Here is a 20,092-nt window from a genome sequence, read left to right on the forward strand (position 1 = left end):
TTCCCACACTTTCCCCATCACTTTCTTTCTCTCAGGCTCATCCTCCTACTCTCCACGGGGGCTTGTTTCTCCTAAACTCCTGGCAGCTCTCCCTCTGTCCTCTCAGCTCCTCATGTGCCCTAACTAACTGCAGAGAAGCTCTTTTTATAGCCAGTTTCAACTGGTTCTTTAATTGGTCCCAGGTGTTCTAACTAGCCTTGGCTCACCTGACTCTGTAAGCTCGCTTAATTGCCCCAATTGATTCTGGCAAGTTCTCGCTGTTTCTGGACTAGCCCCTGCCGGTTACCCTGGAAACAGAAAATTACTCAGTCTGGGGCTAATATACCTCCCTTCCATTGCTCTTTTGTATCCCTCTGGCCTGACCCTGTCACGGTACATAAGGGACACGCACGCCTACATAATCAGCTCAAAAGTAGCCACCTGGATGTGGCTTGAAAATTTGAGCCTTCCAAAGTTTAGGGGCATCCAGATCAATCAGTATCTATCACTATCCCAGATCTAGGGTGAGTTTGAGTGCACAGAAGCAGTTGTGAAGCCCAGGTCGAGATCCAAGCATGCATTACAGTCCCCAACAGCAGCACACAGGGCTAAGCACAGGAGAACCTATTCCTAGTAGCTAACCTCAGCGATCTCACACTCATAATCCCAGCTGCCTTTCTGCCATCTTTGACTCATTTCATCTGACCCTCCCTGCCTCCGGCCTCCACTGCTCTCTCCATGCAGAGTTACTGATGTCTTTCAAGAGAAAATTAACAAATACGACGTGACTTTTCCTGGCTTGCCAGAGTGCCTCCCCTCCAGGTATGTCTACACTAGGTCGTTAATTCAAGCTAGGTAGGCAAATCAGGCAACCGGAGTTGCAAATGAAGCCCAGGATTTAAATATTTGCATGTTCCCGTCTGGCCGCCATTTTTAAATCCCCCTTAGTTCGAACAAACTGCCCGCGGCTACATGTGGTAGTTTAAAATTAATCCGAACTAAGTCCTTGTGGAATGAGGTGTAACAATTAATCCGAACTAACCGTTAATCTGAACTAAGGACTTAGTTCAGATTAACTTTAAACTGCCGTGTGTAGCCGCGAGCAATTCGTTCGAACTAAGGGGGATTTAAAAATGGCGGCTGGACGGGAACATGCAAATAAAGCCCGGGGTATTTAAATCCAGGGCTTCATTTGCAACTCCGGTTGCCCGATTTGCCTACCTAGCTCGAATTAACGAGCGAGTGCAGACATACCATCCCCGCCTACAGCTCTCTCCTTCTCCCCATCACCAACACAGAAGGTGCTTGTCTGTTGTCCTCCTCTAGTCAGTGTTCCCTGTAAGCTGTGTGTGTGGACTGCCAGCCAGGAGAGATTCAAATGATGCCCAGAGAGCCTAGAGCAGGGGTGTCCAAACTTTTTTCAAAGAGGGCCAGATTTGATGAAGTGAACATGCGTGAGGGCCAACCATTTTGCCTGACATTCTTTGAACCATTAAAATTAAATGCAAATTAACTATTTTATGCAAAGTTTATTGCAAACGGCATACTTTTCATTTCGTCACATGGATGACAAATCTAAACAGGTGTTAAATCACTCTGCCTTTCATATCTGAAGGCCAGATGAAAAAAAAATCCAGGAAGCTGAAATATATGTCAGGAACATTGTAAAGTACATTACATATTATTGGTAATAAAGGTTGTCTGTCAACTTTTAAGTTCAAAAATTATGAACAGGAACATAACACCAAGTATACATGTTGTGTCCAAATATATTTATAACTGATTTAGACCAACTGACATTAACTGAGATTTTACAATGTATTCATCTCAATACATATGGATTCGTTGGGGGCCATAAAAGATAGATATTGCCAAATTACCTGTGGGGCCGTATTAAACCAGAACATGGGCCGCAATTGGCCCGCGGGCCGGACTTTGGACATGCCTGGCCTAGAGCATCCACAGCCAGCAGGAAGCGTTTCTACTGGTGGTGCACATCCACAGATGCCTCGGTGCACATAACAAAATTTATTCTGCCGTGGATGGAAATAATTAGAGGGAACACTACTTCTAACCCCTTCCCTTCTCCTGATGTCCCTCATGAAGCCCACTCACATCCCCTCTGTAGATGTCTGGAGTTCTCCAATCTACCCTAGACCCCTGGCAGTCTGGCTTGCACTCTGCTGTAACTGCTCTCCCCGATGATCTCTTCTTAGCCGAAGCTGAGAGCCAATACTCCATCCTCCTCCTCAACCTGCCAGCCCCCTTCACCGCCATCAAGCCTGCTCTTCTTCTTGAGACCTTGTCTTGCCTGGGCTGCGATCACTCTGTGCTCTCCTCCTACCTCTCTAATCACCCCTTCAGAAAAACCTATCAGAGGATCCTCCTCCAGCTTCCCGTTCCATGGGGCTCTGTCCTTGGTCCCACTTCTCTTCTCCCTCTGCACCTCATCTCTGGGTGATCTCCTCCGCAAACCCGAACACAACCACCGTGACTGACGGGTCGACCTCACCGCTCCAGACCTGGCTCCTTCTGCTCCTTCTTCCCCACAAGCCCTCACGGCTGCCTCTTTTCTCCAGCACTGCGGAGAACACCACCATCTGCCTGTTCCGTGGGGCCCTAATCTGGGCATGATCTTCTACTCTTGCAGAGTCCGTCTGTGTCACGTGTTGAACAGGGCGGTGGAGCCCCAGTTCAAGTGTGTGGGAGGAAACGGAGATTTCGCCTCCTGACCTTCCTCTTCTCTCAGTCAGTCTCACCACTACCAGCCTGTCCCCTAGCCCATGAGCTCCGACACACACCCCCTCCTAATCTGAGTGAGTATCTCCCCAACCGTGGGAGCTCGATTGCTCTGCCACTCTCTGGGTATTTCATGAAGAGTAATGGTAGTTCGAACTAGGAAGCCTAGTCCGAACTACCTAGTTCATGCCCCGTGTAGCCGCGCTGCACGGGGTTCGAACCAGCGGGGTTTTAAAAATGGCGGCTCCCTGCTTATGCAAATGAAGCCCAGGAAATTCAAATCCCGGGCTTCATTTGCAAGTGCGGTATGCCTACATTACCCCGCTAGTTCGAACTAGCGGGGTAGTGTAGACATACCCTCTCAGAGTTAGTAGAGCTGGCTGCACTCATGGGTCTGAAGGTTTGGCTGGAAGGGGAGGGTGGCTGGGTCAGATCAGAGTGAGGCTACTTGGCAATTCGAGTGAGTGGTGTTGCAACCGGGCACACGGGGTCACAGCGCTGCTCAGTTTTGCCTGGAGAAAAGATGGTTGAACCATAGCCCAGGAGGTATTCCTGGCTCTGCAGCCTATGGCTCTGATATGGCCTCTCCTCTCCAACTGCACAGCTAAAACTTTCTTCCAGGCACTCGCCGTCTCTCATTCTCAATCGATGCAACATCCTCCCCAATGCAGCCTTGCCTCGCTCTCGTCCATTTAAAATGCCGCCGTGATGATCATTGTCCCAGCCTGTTGGCAGGGCTGCCGATCGAATAGCTGGGTGCCTGGGCAGGGGAGGGGCCAGCTCCAGGCCCCTGGAATGGGCGGAGCTTCTGGAGGAAGGGGCGGGGCTAGCCTCCCCCAGCCAAACCTTCTTAGCTGCCGGAGCCCCAGGCAGTGTGGACTGGGCAGCAGTTTCAAACATCTGGGAACTCCGGACACTGCCGCTGCCAAGCCCTTTTAAATCATCGGGCCCCAAGTCAGCTGCCCCTCCCCCCTGCCTTGGCAGTCCTGCTAGCCCCATCCTACCAGTCAGCTCTCATTCACTACTGGGATATCTCCTTCCCACTCGGATTGAAACGGTAACAAAAGGGCGCTGTTGGCAGGCACCTTGGGCCAAACACACGCCTCCTTGCTTTCTCCAGCCTGCCCCTGGCACTTGAGAGGCACGCCCCAGAGACAGCCACAAAGCCACTTCATTGTTCTCCTTTCCATTCCTCCTTTGCCAGGATACCTACAAATCAGCTAGATCGCCGCCCGTCCTGCTCACCAACATTGTTTTATTGCTTCCTTGTACGCCCCTGTCAGTCTGCAGCCATGCTACCGTCTCTTGCCTTATGTTTGCATGGTAAACGCCTTGAGACAGGCACTGCCTTTTGTTTGGCGTTTGTGCAGCACCGTGCACGGTGGGGCCTGGGCGTGACCAGGGCTCCTACGCACCATAGCATCACTCATAATAATACAAGGGTAAAACCCTGACACTTACAGATCAAGTGGTTTGGGAGCTGCACAGCTCTATTGACATGGTCGGTTTCAAAGAGCAACCTAAACTTAAAACATTCATAGTCCCTTGCTGCAAATCACCACTTGGCCCTGTTTCAGCACATGGTTTTGATCCCAATTCTGGAAAGCGTCACTAGCCAGACCATCCCTGATTAACTTTAAATTTAAGCATGTTTTTAAGTTCCATTGTCCTCAGTGGCACTTAAACATGTGCTTAAACACGACTTACCTGCTTTCCTGAACTAGGTTTTACACACATACTCCACTTTAAAAACTTGCCTTGCCTGTCATGTCACATGTCACTGTAAGATTGTGCTTAAGCGCGTAAGTCCTACTGATGCCCATAGGAGCTACACACAGTTTCAGAGTGCACCTGTTTAAAGATAGGCTTATGCTTAAGTTCTGTGCAAAAGAGAGATGGCTTGAAGTTCTTTGCTGAATTAGGGCCCTGGCTTTTACAGATTATGTTTTCCTCTGACAGAAGATTTCGAACGTGCCTCACTGGGCCATGGAAGGTTTACTCCTTCACAGGGAATTGCTGAATCTTTGTGGCTTCATGCCAGACTCTCAACACCCTTTCAACTGTTATGACACAAGGGCTATGTGCGCAGATAAAATAATAATGATACCTTGAGCTAATGATATTTACAAAATACGAATTAACGCTCAGTCACACAGTGTCGTGATTTGTCATCCAGAGCTAAAATTAAAAGAAATTAAGGCTGAGTCAGAAAGTTATTTCAGGCTTTTCTGTGTACTGTAATAGGGTGCAGCAGAACTCTGTGGGTACGACAGTGACATCTGCTGTTCATGATTGGGAAGTCCTGGCTTTTTAGACGCGAAAGGTGGGCAGCATAAAAAGTCGTATTTGTTTGCATTCCTTTGCAGTGATACTGGAATAATGCTTAATTTAACCAAGCTGAAGAAATGATTATGATCTATTTAATTAATTAATTTAAAATTCATAGTTAAACCCCTTCTGAATTAATGTAATGAAATTGTCACAAGTGCCTACCCGAGTTGAGATTGAAAATCTTCTGGGCTCATGTTCCTAAATCCCTTTGCACTTGTGACAAGCTCACCTGTCAGTCTCTTGCCTATTGCATTGTGGGTTTTTTATTTGTGTTTGTGCATGTCTTTTAAAGTTAGTAAAGCAAACTGCAAGCAAAAAATAACTGGGAAGGTTTAAGGGGTTATATTTTGTTTGAAAAATTTTTAAGGCTAAAAAGTGAGTAACAGTCAGCACTTACATTACTATTTTACATCTGTAAATCTCCAAGCACTCTGTGAAGAAAGATGCATACCATTTTGCCCCTTTTACAGATGGGAAAACTGAGGCACGGAACAGTTTTTAAACTGAGTTGCACAAGGACTGTGCCAGAGCTGGAACCAGAAGCCAGGGCCGGTGACTTATCAATTAGACTGCACTGCTTCCAGATCCAAAAAGCATGCCAAAAAATTTCATTAATATCTAGTGCCAAAGAGAATCATGGTGCTATGAAGATGGAAGCCCAGAATCACAGCAGCTGGGACAGGAAATTACATCTCTGTGTTCCATGTTGTCCCTTAAACTGCACTCCCCTGGTGTGTGATATCAGCACTCACCCGCTCTCTCGGTGTTTGTGCTATGCATGGCTACTGCTGTCATGTGCACAATCGGCATATCTCCTGCCACACATTTCCTGAGTCAGCACCGAGGGCTTTTCAGTCTGGGCCGCATCCTCCCAGCATCTGGTCCTTACAGTGGCAGGGACGTGGTGGCTGCCCTGTGCCGCTGCATTCTCCTCTTGGTGGATTCTTCACTCAAGGGCCTTCATCAACATTCCCTCTCATTTTTTTCCCGTCCATGTGTGGAATAAAGTTTATTATGTGCACCAAAGCATGTGCAGATGTGTACCACCAAGAGGAACACATGCTGCCAGCTGTGGGGGCTCTGCCAATCAGCTGGACAGCACCTAAATCTCTCCTAGGTGGCTGCCCAAACGCTCAGCTTACAAGGAACACCGGCCTTCATACAGGTTATGCATGGGGAGCAGCTAGTGGACATTCCTGTCTACAGCTGGTCCACAATTGCTCCAAAAGCAGCCATGTGTTAATATTGCCCATGTTAAGAAGACGTAATTACAGGATAACTCAGTCCCCATGATTTAATACTACCTAAAGAAAGGTCAAAAAGGAATTGGAGCACAAAGACCTGTTCAGCTCCGGATCCAAAAGTCCTTTAGAAACACTATGCAGCGAGCCCTCATCAACTCCCTGTGAGGTAGGTTTACGTTGCCTTGCGGGGTGGCTCATGACTTAGTAGCAGATCTACGGTCATCATACCCCAGCGATCCCCTGCTCCCTTCCACCCACCCTCCTTCCCATAGTTCATAATGCTGACTCTCCACCCTGCCCAGTGAGAATCCAAGCCTCAAGGACTTATGAGGGCTGTATACGCTGGCCATGAGCCTCCGTTCTCCAAATGGTCCTGAGCTGCTGCTTCTCTCCTGAGCCCTCCATAAACATCAGTAAGATCTGGTGCATGCCGAGCTGATGCAGGGTTGCAGTTGGTTCCGCCCTTCCTTGCAGAGCTTTATATTCTGACCTGCCGTTCTAGTTCTCCCATTGCCTTCCAAGAAGCAGTGGGCATAAATTGCAGCAAGGGAGGTTTAGGTTGGACATTAGGAAAAACTTCCTGGTGAAACACTGGAATAAGTTGCCTAGGGAGGTTGTGGAATCTCCATCACTGGAGATATGTAAGAGCAGGTCAGATAGACACCTATCAGGGATGTAGATGTTGCTTGGTCCTGCCAAGAGGGCAGGGGACTGGACTTGATGGTCTCTCAAGGTCCCTTCCAGTCCTAGTGTTCTATGATTCTGTGATTCTAACCTTTTTTGTCCCAATTTTCCTCCAAGGTTCCTTCTTCCCTTCCCTGAAGCCCTCCGAGCTGGTCTTCAAGGTCATCTTCTGGCTGGGGTACTTCAACAGCTGCGTGAACCCCATCATCTACCCCTGCTCGAGCAAAGAGTTCAAGAGAGCGTTCATCAGGCTGCTCAAGTGCCGGTGCCGCCGGCGCCGCCGGCCGCTCTGGAGGGTGTACGACAACCACTGGCGAGCAGCCTCCATGAGCAGCTCGGGGCGGGATTCTGAGCTGGACCTGGGGCCCAGAATCGCCACCCTCAACAGCTCGTTCATCTTGAACTCCACCGCCCAGGAACGAGCCCCGAAGAGGCGAACGCTGAGCTTCAAAGGGTGGAGGGTGCTCACCGCTTTCCAGAAACCATCCTCCACCCAGCTGAAAGAAAAGATGAACACCCTCTCCAACAAAATAAAGGGCGGCTCCAGCAAAGGCGGGGTGGCCGCCGCCTACAAAATGGAGGTGGAGTCGGTTTCGATAGGGATCCCTAACGACTTCATGGAGGGCATTGACCCCCAAATGTACGACTTACCGGACTGCTGTGGGCTCAGAGAAACGGATATTTAAGACCCCGGGACAGCTGTTTGTTTGTATTAAAATGTGCATTACGTGTCGTAAGAGGTGACGAAAACGGGAGGTCTGTGATCACTGCCCACAGAGCTTACAGGGTGCTCTAGGAACAAGGGTGGAAACACTCATGCGCCTGTGGAAGGTCAGAGTCTTCTCCTCCGTATTGTCAGGCGAAGGGAGCAGTGAGACTGCGAGGTCCGGAGAAACAATCGGTGGGGGGATGGTGTCTCATAATTGCAAAAGCTGCTGTCTAGTTCCCCAGAATGGCACAGCAGTTATCAAAAAGGGGAAAATTCCACACCACGGAGACACCAAAGCTGGGTGGAATTCTCCTGTCTCAGTGCACGTGACCATGTCTCTTTCCAGAGGCTGTTCCCAGCAAGGAGTCCCATGGTGACATTTGCTCCAGGGGACGGGCCCTAGGGTTCGATTCCTGCTGCCAAATGTGATGCATAAGCTGGGTTTATGCCTGACCAGTCATCCTCTCTTACATGCAGAAGCCAAGGGAAGCGTGGGTCTTTTTTCCTAATCCCAATCTGTGGTATACCCTGCTCATTTTATGTGGCGTTTGAAATGCACCAGGGGCTCAGAGCTGGGGCTGGCAGTAGGTGCTGGGCAAGGCTCTGAGACAGCAGCGAGGAAACACTGCTAGGCATGCTTTATGATATTGGCCAGGCCTGGCTCGTCTGCCACCGCCCCCGGCCTTGCTCTCCATCCTGCCCAAACAATAAGAGAGAAGCAGGGGCAGACACGAGCTCCAGACTGAGCTTCAGCCATCGCGTGGTTTGCGTGTGGGCCCATCTCTGAGGTCAGCGTGTCAGCGCTCAAATCCAACATCCCTCCACAGGGGCCGGCGTTCCTCCCGTTGTGATGTGCCAGCGTTCTAGAGCGGAGTCCATCCAGGTGCATAGTCATGGTTCTTGTGCCGTTTGGGTACAGTTCCTTGCTCAGTGGCCCTCAGTTATCGTCAGGTGGGTTTGCTCTTGAGGTGGCCAAACGGGAGCAACGGTGGGGGGGTTTTCCCAGCATGCAGAGCTACAGATTAAGCCCTCAACCAAGAGCATGTCATGGCCACCCGTGCCCTAGACCATGTGGAGAAAGCGAGTGACCCTCCAAAAGGGCACCATCGGTAGCACTTACACAGCTCTGTGCCTGGTCACATTCTGTGTTATGCTTGGTCGTATATTTGCACTCAGCCAATTAGTCGGTCAAACCTCACCCAATTGTGTATTTCAGGTGTCTATTTTGTTGCATTTCATGCAGTTGATGGGCTCAGGAGGCCCCACAAAGAGCCTAACTTAGATTCAGACCCAAGCTCTGTCCAATTCCCTAGTGCATTTGGATTCAGGGATTGTGGGCTGAACCCATGTCTAAGTCTTATCTCAGGTCTGTCCTCTGGTGCAAAGATATGGAAAACACACTCCCTTGTGGAGATGTGATGCCAAATTCATCCCAGGTGTTTTCCACCCAGCTTAATGCAGTCCCTCCTGGGGCAAACTTGGCCCATTATGACTAACATGGCTTTTGTTACTGGGGCCTGAAGTATGTTTACCTAGCCTCTTGGACCAAGTTTTTGCAAGAAGAGAAAGGCTACGTTTACACTGCAGAGTTTTTGCACAAAAACTCGCGGCGTGTCCACCTTACAAGCTCGTTTTTGCACAAGAAAAAGCACAGTAGATCGTCAGAAGACAGGGCTTTTTGCGCAAGAGTTATTTCTTTTTCTACGAGGAATAAGCCTTTTTGCGCAAGAGCTCTTGCGCAAAAAGGTGTGTGTGGACGGACAACAGGAGTTTCTTGCGCAAGAAACCCCTATCGGAAAAAGCACAGGTGCTCTGATGGCCATTCTGTTAATGGCCATCAGAGCTTTCTTGCGCAAGAGCATCCATGGCAGTGTGGACGCACTCTTGCGCAAGAACTTTTTGTGGGAAGATATCTTCTGCAAAATGTTCTTGCGCAAGAACCTGCAGCGTAGACGTAGCCAACGTGATCTGCCAGGCTCACGGTGTTAGAAGAACCAGGTGTTATGTGTTCTCCTCCTTTCTCCTCATTTTAAAATGGAAACTCAATATACAAAAGGAAGGAAGGAAGGAAGGAACTAATGTATTGGATACCAAGAGGTGGTGTATGGAGTGGGCTGTAGGAGAACTATTGCAATACTGTTGTCACGCTGACACTGACCAAAATGAATTTATTACACAAGCAGGGCTGGTGTGTGTCAAAATATGTCCCTGCAGGAAGCCAACAATAGCAAGCAGCACCAGCCAATGCTGCACTCACTTTGAACCATAGCTGGTTCGTCACAATGAGTTCAGGGATTGCTAACACGCTTGCCAAATAGCTCTCAGCAATCCCAATAGGCCCAGTTCTGCCAAGTCACCTGGCAAAATTCCCAAGGAGAGCCCAGTTGGGCCATCTCAGTGAGAACAGCGTATAGCTTGCGGGGGTTGTAGGAGCCCTGCAGGGAGCATCAATAACAGGAGCACTGAGAACAACCCAATAGCCCGTTAGCAGTGTAAGAACAGCGTGGCTCACAAAGCCCAACTCTGCCCTTTCAAATTCCCGCGGCAGCTGCCGGGCCTGTTTCAATCTGCAGATCTTGTTCCTTTACTGCCACCTGTCTGGGGCCCGACCCCACAGCTGTTCAAGTCAGAGGAGCGACCACTGGGGAAGGAGGGGCATCGTGGAGCGAGGCCTGGGGCAATTACAGCCAATCAAAGACAGGCGCCCCCCCCCCCCCCCCCAAGCCAAGGCACTTGCAGGCTACAGGCATATACGAAAGCACCAGGTAGGCAAAGCCAGAGCAGCATGAAATCCATCCCAGAGCAGGTGGCTTGTCAGGAGCGTAGGAAGGGGAAGAGCCTAGCACGGAGACACTGTGCGGACCACAGTAAGGTCTGTGCTAACATACACCAAAGAGGCTCCATTCACTGTCCTTCTCCCCACACGCCAGCCACATCTGCACGTGTTCCATGGATGTTAAGGTGGAGCTGCACTGGCGTCTAACCCGTTGGACAGGGAGGGTGCTGTACGGCAACAGCTGGATGGGGCCCATGTGCGTATGTGGAGGAGAGGAAACAAAAGGTGCATCTAATCATGTACCCAAGGGAGGAGGGGTGACCTCCACCTGCCATCAGGCTGTGGGAGGTGCAAGTGATAGTAATTGCACCCACCAAAATGGAGGCCTAGTCAAAGGCAGCATGAAAATTTGATCTGACATGGGAATCTCTGATCATATTAATGGATTTATGCAGATGATTTCCCTCTCGGTGAGCTGTGAATACATCCATCCACCCGTGGGTATGTGTCGATTTCGGTTCTACATGCAGGTACACACACACACACACACACACACACTCACACTGTCATTTCCGGAATCACGGGCATTTTCTCATGAATTGGAGATTTTCAAGTGTGGTCTAGCCATTCCTAGCAAGCATTTGAGCAAAGATTCCTCCCAACTAGCTGAGGTTGTTGCTAACACGTCTGCCCGACCTTTTAAATTAGCTGCTTCTGATTCATTTTTATGATTTTATATACCTGAATTCATAACCTCTGCTCACTTAGGCATTGCTTTGCTGAATGCTTCCAACTGTGGGTGTGCCACCGGTTCCATTCACAGCTGCAGGGGAATAGAGGAGACAAAAATAAGTGTCATCAAGCAAACACACACAAACACATACCTCCTTTGTTTTGTTAATTGGAGCTGTCCTGGTGTTTGAATTAAGACATCTGGAGATGCCCTAGGGCATGATGTGGGGGTATTCACTGTAAAGCCATTTGTTAATACCTGCCACGGGCTGCAGTCTAACGCAGTTAGACAGCATTTTGTTCTTCAAATAAACCAGGGATGCAGGTTTCCTCTGACAAGCCTGTTTTGATTTTGTGCAGAGAGGCTGAATCCATCAGAGAAAAGGATTCAAACCCTGGCAACTGTGCAATACTTCGATAGTGTCTTGCCAAATTCTGCCCTTCTGGCAAGCAGTTCTAGTTGCATTTGAAATCAAACTGTAACTGACCATGTTCGGGTGATTCAGTTCTTTTCTGTCGCAGCCTGTCCTATATGGTGTTTGAAAATGCCCCGGGTAAATTTTTCTGCCATCAGTATTTAACCATCACTAAGGTTTGATCTCCAAATTGGGTGGTAACTAAGCACACAGGGAAGCTCTATCTTCCTGGTCACACTATTTCAGATATGTCAAAAAGAAGCATTTCTAAAACAAAAAAAGCCAGATCCTCTGGCTAATACAAATCAATATCGCTTCACTAAAGTGGGAGTCCATTGGACCTATGCAGCTTTAGACCTCCTGGGAGTCTAGATTTACACCAGTGTAATCAAAATCACACCCATAGTTCCTCCAGTGAATTTCATTGAATTATATTAGAAAAGAATCAGGCCCATTGATCATTAGCTAGCCTTAGTCTCTTCCTACAATGCTCCCATTGATATTGTTATGCATGATATTAAAAGCTCATATTCTGACCTACTAATGTTTCCTATAGATGCAAAATTGCTCTTGAGACCATCCCTGTCTATCAAGGGAAAAAGTATCTTGGCTCATATAAATAATTATCACGAGGAATGAAAAAACACTCATGGGAATTTTGAAAGAAGACGTTTTTCACCTGATTGGATAACCATTTTGGTAAACACTTTATAAATGACCTTTTCCTGCAACTCATTTAATTGCAATGTGAAATGACATATACACTTTCAAAAGGAGTGCTTGTACCAAAATATATTATTTACATAATTGATCATAATGGCTCCTTAGGTGGGGTTATGATGTAGCCAGTTTAAAACAAAAATAGAAACCAACACAGGTAAAAATATCCACTCTCGGATGTAAGACTAAACCTAATACATTATACAAAAGCGGCGAGGAGTCCATTATAGGCACCCATACATATAATACATTATAGGCACCCATATGATATAATCTGTAAATCGTGTATTTACAAATGAATGAGCCAATTTAAAATTGAATTAGTGCAAAGGTCACATGTGTCAAATCCATATTCAGTAAAAAGACCCATGGAATATGTAATTAGCATAAGATAGAGACCAGAGTGCATGAACCATGGCAAATACTATGTTGTGGCCAACACCTGATATTGAAAAGGAAATAGAAATTAACCCTTCATGCATATACCCAACTGTGCAGTAACACCCATCAGAAAAAGTTCCTTCCTGACCCCTGCAGGTAATTGTGCCCTGAAGCTTGAGAGCTGATCCTCATTATCCAAGGTAGAAACAGACCAGTGTTGCAACGTAGTTTTAAAAAGCCCACACTTCCTCCAAATTTGAAAATCTTAGGATGTAGAGGTTTAAGGTTGAGCCCAGCCTAACATGGGGCTTTTCAAACAGCACTGTGAAAATCTGTTGGGAAATCCCAAGGATACCAGCTCCCAACCTCTTGCATTAAGATCAGGGGAAAGTGGTGTTGGATTAAAAGGAGCATATGGCCAAGTGCCTGAAGCCTAACATTTTCCTGCACAAAACACCACACTGCAGAAAAGAGTCCACACTCGCTGCACTGTAAAACTCTCTGCTCTTGTTCCTTTACATGCTGTGCACAATCAGGTTCCCAGTCTCCCTACCCTGGGAGAACAGTGACACCACAAGCTGAAATCCACATGGTTTCTAGTTCCTTCTGTTGAAGAGAGAATTTGTTTTTACTTCGCCTTCCGCCTCCCGACACATACAAAGAGCCCAACACTAGATGCAGCTGGCTAGCTCCTGCCCCCTACTCTGATCCAAAACCACTCAGACCTTAACTCTGATGATGGGGGCCATATCAATATCTAGATCGCTAGAAACATGCAGAAACATCTAGAAACATGCAGATCTGGACTCTTGCTTTGCACTACCACCTGCCCTCTGCCTCCTTCTTCCTGTACCCCTGGATCTCCACCAGAGAGCCCTCACACACACCCCACTGCTCTCCAACCACAGTTTATCAGCACAGACTCCTTTCCTCTCATGGCAAACTGAAATCCTGAACTGTCCTCTCAGCCTAGGACTAGCCATTAATAGCATCCACCAGAACAATGTTTTCCAGTAGGCCAGGGTTCCCTCCACTAATGTACCTAATTTGCAGGGAGAGGGGGACATCTGGTCCAAACACTTGTAACCTGGGAGTCTGCAGCCCGAGCTTTGCCCTGCAATCCCGTCACCAATGGAAACCAGCAGAGGTCTCGCCAAAGGATAGAACTTTTTTTCACCCGTTTGAGGAAACGGGTCCAAGACTCAGCTGATGCCAATGACATAGCTCCATTGACTTCTGTAGAGCCGTGCTGACTTACCCCAGGTGGTGAGCCAACCCAACATCGCCAAACTTTCCAAGCGGTTAATCCTTAGGCCATTTCATAAAGCATGTGCATCGCTAGTGTCCAAGAACTCCCACTTGCTTAGACTGGCTTTCTGGGGGGGTCACTTTTTGCATAGTTTTACTTAGTGTGGCCATTCTGAGCATTCATTCGTTGAAGCTACAATGTTAGCAGAACCTCCCAACGACCGTTCCTGGAAGACAGAAGGTTTTATCCACCATGAGGCAGGACTGAAGTCAGGTTCCATTTCTATTGTTTACAATGTGTATATAAGTGTACATTTCCTTTAGCAATGGCTGGGTTTTTTTTATGTATAGATTTTTATTTTTCATCCTCAGATGTATTTATTAGTCAAAGTATTTCTGTTTCGTGATTTGAAGTATGTTGGATTGATGTAAACTCTTCGAAACTGAATGCACATGTTTTGGTCCGTACCAAATACACGCACAATGCTGTCTAAAAAGTGCATCGTTATTGTTAAGCTGCAGTATCGTTGCTTTGTAGGAATTTTGAAATATAGGAGGGAGGGAGGTGATAAAGGTCACATTTATAAAAAAAAATTAAGGCATTTACATGAGGGTGAAATTACATTAATTAAAAAAGTTTGCCCAGCTGGTATATAAGATGGGGGTTTGAAAAGAAGGCATGTCACCCTGAAGTGATCTAACTCAGCAATTCTCAGCCTGCGAATCACAAAAAGATGTCAGGGGGCATGCGAATCCCAGTGTTTCCATGTTGGTGAATGGGGAAGGGCGTGTTCTGAATAGGAGGAACTGTGGATCCTGGGATTAGGTGGGGGTTCTGGAATGGGAAAAGTGACCCCAGTGTGATAAAGGTGAAGAATTAGGTCTAGTTGATTTTTTTTTTCATTGAAACTGTTGTTTGATGGAAAATGTGGGGGGGTCAGTTAATGAATTTTTTTCCTGACTAATCTCTGATTTCCTTTGTTCATTTTCAACCAAAAAATTAAAAATGTCCAACACTGAAATAGTTCCATTGTGAAATGCCACCACAAAGGAGAATGGGAGCATGAGACACTCAAAGGATAGGTCCTGTGAACCCATTATGCTTTAGACTCCTTGGTTGGACTACATCTCCTAAAACATCGTGATCTCCCTGCTTGTTAAAGGGAGGCAGTGCATCATGGGAGATGAAGTTCGGCTTGGGGCCTGGCCTTGGATGAAGAATGGAACCATGGGCAACCAAACGGCAATGCTCCCGAGGCACCAGAACAACATTTTACAATGGAAATATTTCGGGCTTGGATCACAGTATTTTGCCAAAAAGTTGAATTCTTCTGTGGGAGGGTTTGGAGGGGAGCAAGCCACGGTGCCAGGGAGAAGGAAATATGTCCTTACAATGTGAGGATAAACCGCAGCCTGAGTAGCTCCAACAAGAGCGCCGACAGCCTCTCTCGGCCCCTGGGTGGGGTCTGGCTCTGTGCTCCCGGGAGGGGCTGGGCCTCGAGCGGAAGGGGCGGGGCTGAAGCCGTCAGCCCTCAGCACCACCCAGACTGTGGTGCTCCTTCCGACCCCCCAGCCCACAAAGCGTGTGCTGTGCAGTGCTCTGGTAGTGATTTAAAGGCCCCAGGACTCCGGGTGCAAGTGCAATAGTAGCAGGGATCCCGGGCCCTGGGGCAACTGACCCCTTCTCCTCCCCCCCCCCCCATTAGTGGGCCCAGAGTCCAATGTTGCTTTAGCTGCACAAACATCACAGTCATTAGGGATGAAGAAAACCTAAAAGACTGCACCTTTTTAAAGGGGCTTCTTCTAATTTTCTGCCTACAATTTCCCACCCACTTGTTGGGGTGAAATTTTAGATGCCACAGGAGCAAAGCAACACCCTTTCCTTTCCTTTGTTACATATTTGTAATATTGCAGAGCCCTGAAAAAAAATAAAGGAAGTTATTATTGTCACATGTACTTAGTGATCTTTCTCTACCAGGGCAAAATGTCCCATCTCGGCTTTCACACAATCCCTTTAACTTAGCAGCTAAGGGCATGTAAGTGTTGCACAGACTCCATGGCTTGCAAAGTCAGAGGCTCAAAGGCAGGGGACTTGTAGCTCTTCCTTGAACATGGCACTTCTCTGTCTGGCATCTTGAGTTTTTTGTACTTGCCTGATGCATGTGGTAAAAACAAGACAAAACGTATTCAGTTCCTGGGAGCTTGCTGAAGTCAGTGCTATGAATCTTAATACCTTCCGTGGTCAGGAAGCACTCATCAGACATATTAATAAGTGTTGGCCTGATTATGTGAAGAGTTAAGCTCCATCAGTTCCTATAGATTGCAAGGGGTAAAGTCCAGCAAATCTGTGAATATCTGCTTTATACCCACGGGTATCCACATCTGCAGATATGGATGTGGATCTCCACAGCTCCCTTTTGCAGATGCAGATGCAAAAGTTGTATCCGCGTAGGGCTCTGGTAATGGCGTGTTGGAGATATTCAGCACTTCAGAAGACTGGAACTCACAGCACATCGCAACCAGCAAAAAGAACTATTACAAAACGTGTATCCAAAAACCACAATGACACTGTGGCAGAAAACCTGGAACCATGTTTACATTGCTGTCCACTGCTAGCAATACCTGAAAGACATCTCAGCTCAGCAAGATCCAAAGGATAGATTTGGGGTGTTGTAGGACCAAAATGATGACCAGTTTCACCTCCTAAATGCCCTTTGATTGCCAGCTAAAAGTTACAAAACTTCTAATGCTTCAGAGGGGTAGCCGAGTAGTCTTTAACATTATCTGAAGAAGTGGGTTGTGCCCACAAAAGCTCATATAAATGTTTTGTTAGTCTGTAACAGGAAAAACTTTAAAAACAACAAATAGTCTAGTAGCATCTTAATCAGCATCAATAACAATCTCAATATAGTTATATGACCAAGGTTACTAGCCATTTCCTTTCAAAATACAACTCTGTTGGCACACAGGCAGGTTGAAAATGGAATTTCTGTTCCATGGGAAATCCCAACATTTCAATTTTTTCCCACACCAAATGAGGACAAAAAGTCCAAGTTTCCCATGCATGGAAATTCCAAGTTTTCAATTTGGTAACATGGAATCATTTCATGCTCATGATATAGAGCTGATTAATTTCGGCAACAGGAAAACATTTCATTTTGCTATGATAATGCTGTTTTGTTTTGATAATGTCAAAACACTGTCATACTATTTGACATTGTATATATATATTTAATTAATCAAATATTGGGCTATTATCATGTAAATGTCTAAATGAAATGAAACAGTGAAAAATATGACAAAACATTTTGCTTTGACCTTATTGTTCTAAGTAAGAAACCCAAAGAGAATTGCTTCAGTATTTTCCCATCAAAAAGTTTGCCAAAAGTAGCACATTAATGAAAATTGTTTCAATTTAATCAAAATTGCATTTTCTGATGAAATATTAATCTTCCAAAAAAATTGATAAGCACTCATCTAAACCAATGCTTGAGCTCAATGGCTCAGGGTGAATAAAGAACTACAAATCCTTTTCCATGAGGTCACTGGTTTGACTCCAGCTCTGGGTAACATGTAACCTCAAATTGTTTACTATTGGAGAAGTATGTTTGGTGACCTGTGTGAAATAAATTGGCAATCTGGTAGCAGCAAAGGCAGATATTTTAATGCAGCCTAGGGGATTTAGAAACACCTATTTTACTGGCAGAACTGTGTTTAATTCATAATTAATACATTCCAATGCCAGGAGGGCTTATTGTAATCATGTAGACTAGCATCTTGCATAGCGCAGGCCAGAGAATTCTCCCCAAATAATTCCTAGAGCGGAGCTTTTAGAAAACTGTCCCTTCTTGATCTGAAATTTATCAGTGATGGAGAATCCACCATAGCCTTTGGCAAATTGTTCCTCTGATTAATTAATACCTTCGCTGTTACAGATGTACACCCTAGCATCAGTTTCCAGCCAATGGGTCGGGTTATGCCTTTTTCTGCAGACGGAAGACTCCATTCATGATTTGTAACATCAGAGGTAGAATTACTTCAGGAATGGAATGCAGGAGTTCAGCACCCACACCTCTTCCACTGCCCCCGTGACGTCTAAACCCCAATCCATCCTTTCGCACACTGCCACTCAGGTGGGATGTTTACATGGCGCCACTGAGTTTGTCTCTTCACCCACTGCCATTTCAAAAGGCTAGTGTCTAGGATGAGATTTGTTGAGCCAAAAAAGAAAGTACGGGAGCCAGCAGCTAGAAACTGAAGTAATTTAAACTAGAAGTAAGACTGCAAGTGCTGGAGAATCCACCTGCTCCGTAGATAATTTATTACAGTGGTTAATAATCCTCCCTCGCTGTTAAAAATTGGGCCTAAATGAACACAGGTTACCATTTAACACAGTAGGGCTGTGTCTAGACTGGCCAGTTTTTCTGGAAAATCAGCCGCTTTTCTGGAAAAACTTGCCAGCTGTCTACACTGGCTACTTGAATTTCCGCAAAAGCTCTGACTTCCTACTGTAAGAAATCAGTGCTTTTTGCGGAAATACTATGCTGCTCCCATTCGGGCAAAAGTCCCTTTTGCGCAAAAGGGCCAGTGTAGACAGCAGAGATTTGTTTTGAGCAAAAAAGCCCCGATCGCGAAAATGGCGATCAGGGCTTTTTTGCGCAAAAGCGCGTCTAGATTGGACACGGACGCTTTTCTGCAAAAAGTGCTTTTGCGGAAAAGCATCCTGCCAATCTAGACGTGCTTTTCCGAAAATGCTTTTAACGGAAAACTTTGCCGTTAACAGCATTTCCGGAAAATCATGTCAGTCTAGACGTAGCCTAGTTGTCAAACAGGGGTTCTTTGTGCCCCTAGGGGTACACAGAGGTTTTCCAGGGGATACATCAACTCAGCTACATTATTTGCCTGGTTTTGCAATAGACTACATACAAGCACTAGCCAAGTCATTACAAACTGAAATTTCATACAATGCCTTTTTTATATTGCTCTATCTACTATGTATTTGCGAGCGTTTGTCTGTCTGTCTGTCAGGCTGGCTGGCTGTTCAAGAACTCTTCCTAAATGGTAAGAGTTAGGATTCAGCAGGCAGCTTCCTCTTCTCCTAACTTAAAGCAAGATAGTTGTGCCAGGAAAATGGGATGTGCTTGGAATGGGATTGCTTCTCATAAAACCATACAGAAAAGAGACAGGCAGGTGAAAGGTGCTGGCTGGGGGCACTTCTCTCTCATCCTCCCACACAGCGGTGGATATAGGGCAGGCGAGCGGGGTGGCTGCCCTGGCCCCGTGCTGCAATAGGCCCCACACTGAACCCAAATGGCCGCTTGACCCGCTTGCTCTCGTGCGGCGGCCCGGCTGAGCGGCGCAGAACTCAACCAAACGCCACGGCAGAAGGCGAAGGGGGGCGGGGCAGTGATATACACGGCCAGGGGGCGGGACCTGGAGCCTATGTCATGCCCTTCGCCTCCTGCCCCCTGGCTGTGTAGATCACCGCCCTGCCCCCCTTCGCCTCTCGCCGTGGTGCTCGGTTGAGTTCTGCACTGCGAAGCCGGGCCGCTGCGCGGGAGGAAGCAGCTCAAGTACTAGCGTGCTGTGGCACGTCTCTAGTTTATGTCTGACTTTGTAGGCCAGTTGTTTTTAAGTGAGGTGAAACTTGGGGATACACAAAACAAATCAGGCTCCTGCAAGGGGTACAGTAGCCTGTAAGCACTGAGAGCCACTACTTTAAAATACCCACAATCCATTTCAAACACAGTGATTCCTGCATTAAGCCCATAAACGGAGTGTGGTTCTCTGGCCAGGGCTAAGCAGGAGGTTTGACAGATGCTCATAATGCTCCCTTCTAGCCTGAACCAGCTATAAACTTTTACCTGGCCTAGGGGTGGCCAGTACATCCTACTGGCCCAGAAGAGCGCGCCTGCTTTGCTGAGCAGACCAGACACACCTGACCAGGGGAGTTACCTCCTGCCCTCTAAGACTCTGGAGACAACTACTTCACTTTCACTTGCTTGTGACAGAGTTTCAGTCGTTTGTTTATTTCTGTGTAGAGTCTGGTTTTTGTAGTTTACAGCCTATCCATCAAGGGCCGACGCAGCTATTTTAGCTCCTGGGAATTGGCTGTGGGGTTAGAAAAAGATGT

At 47.1% G+C, this 20,092-nt stretch overlaps 1 protein-coding gene and 1 long non-coding RNA gene across 2 annotated transcripts in view; one reads left to right on the top strand and one right to left on the bottom strand.

Moving 5' to 3' along the window:
• Window positions 1–10,392, top strand: part of ADRA1D (adrenoceptor alpha 1D) — a 74,965-nt gene extending 64,573 nt beyond the window's left edge. Inside the window, exon 2 of the mRNA XM_006139230.4 lies at window positions 7,095–10,392. Coding sequence (XP_006139292.2) covers window positions 7,095–7,663 — 569 coding nt within the window. The 3' untranslated portion in view covers window positions 7,664–10,392. The remainder of the gene's footprint in view (window positions 1–7,094) is intronic.
• A 516-nt stretch (window positions 10,393–10,908) lies between these two features.
• Window positions 10,909–19,382, bottom strand: LOC142829704 (uncharacterized). The gene is made up of 2 exons (XR_012904448.1): window positions 13,970–19,382; window positions 10,909–11,285 (listed from the first exon to the last, which is right to left on the bottom strand). It is a non-coding gene; the product is annotated as an uncharacterized LOC142829704 (long non-coding RNA).
• Window positions 19,383–20,092: the final 710 nt, after the last annotated feature.

Source organism: Pelodiscus sinensis, chromosome 5 (genome assembly GCF_049634645.1).
Source record: "Pelodiscus sinensis isolate JC-2024 chromosome 5, ASM4963464v1, whole genome shotgun sequence".
Lineage (NCBI taxonomy): Eukaryota > Metazoa > Chordata > Testudines > Trionychidae > Pelodiscus > Pelodiscus sinensis.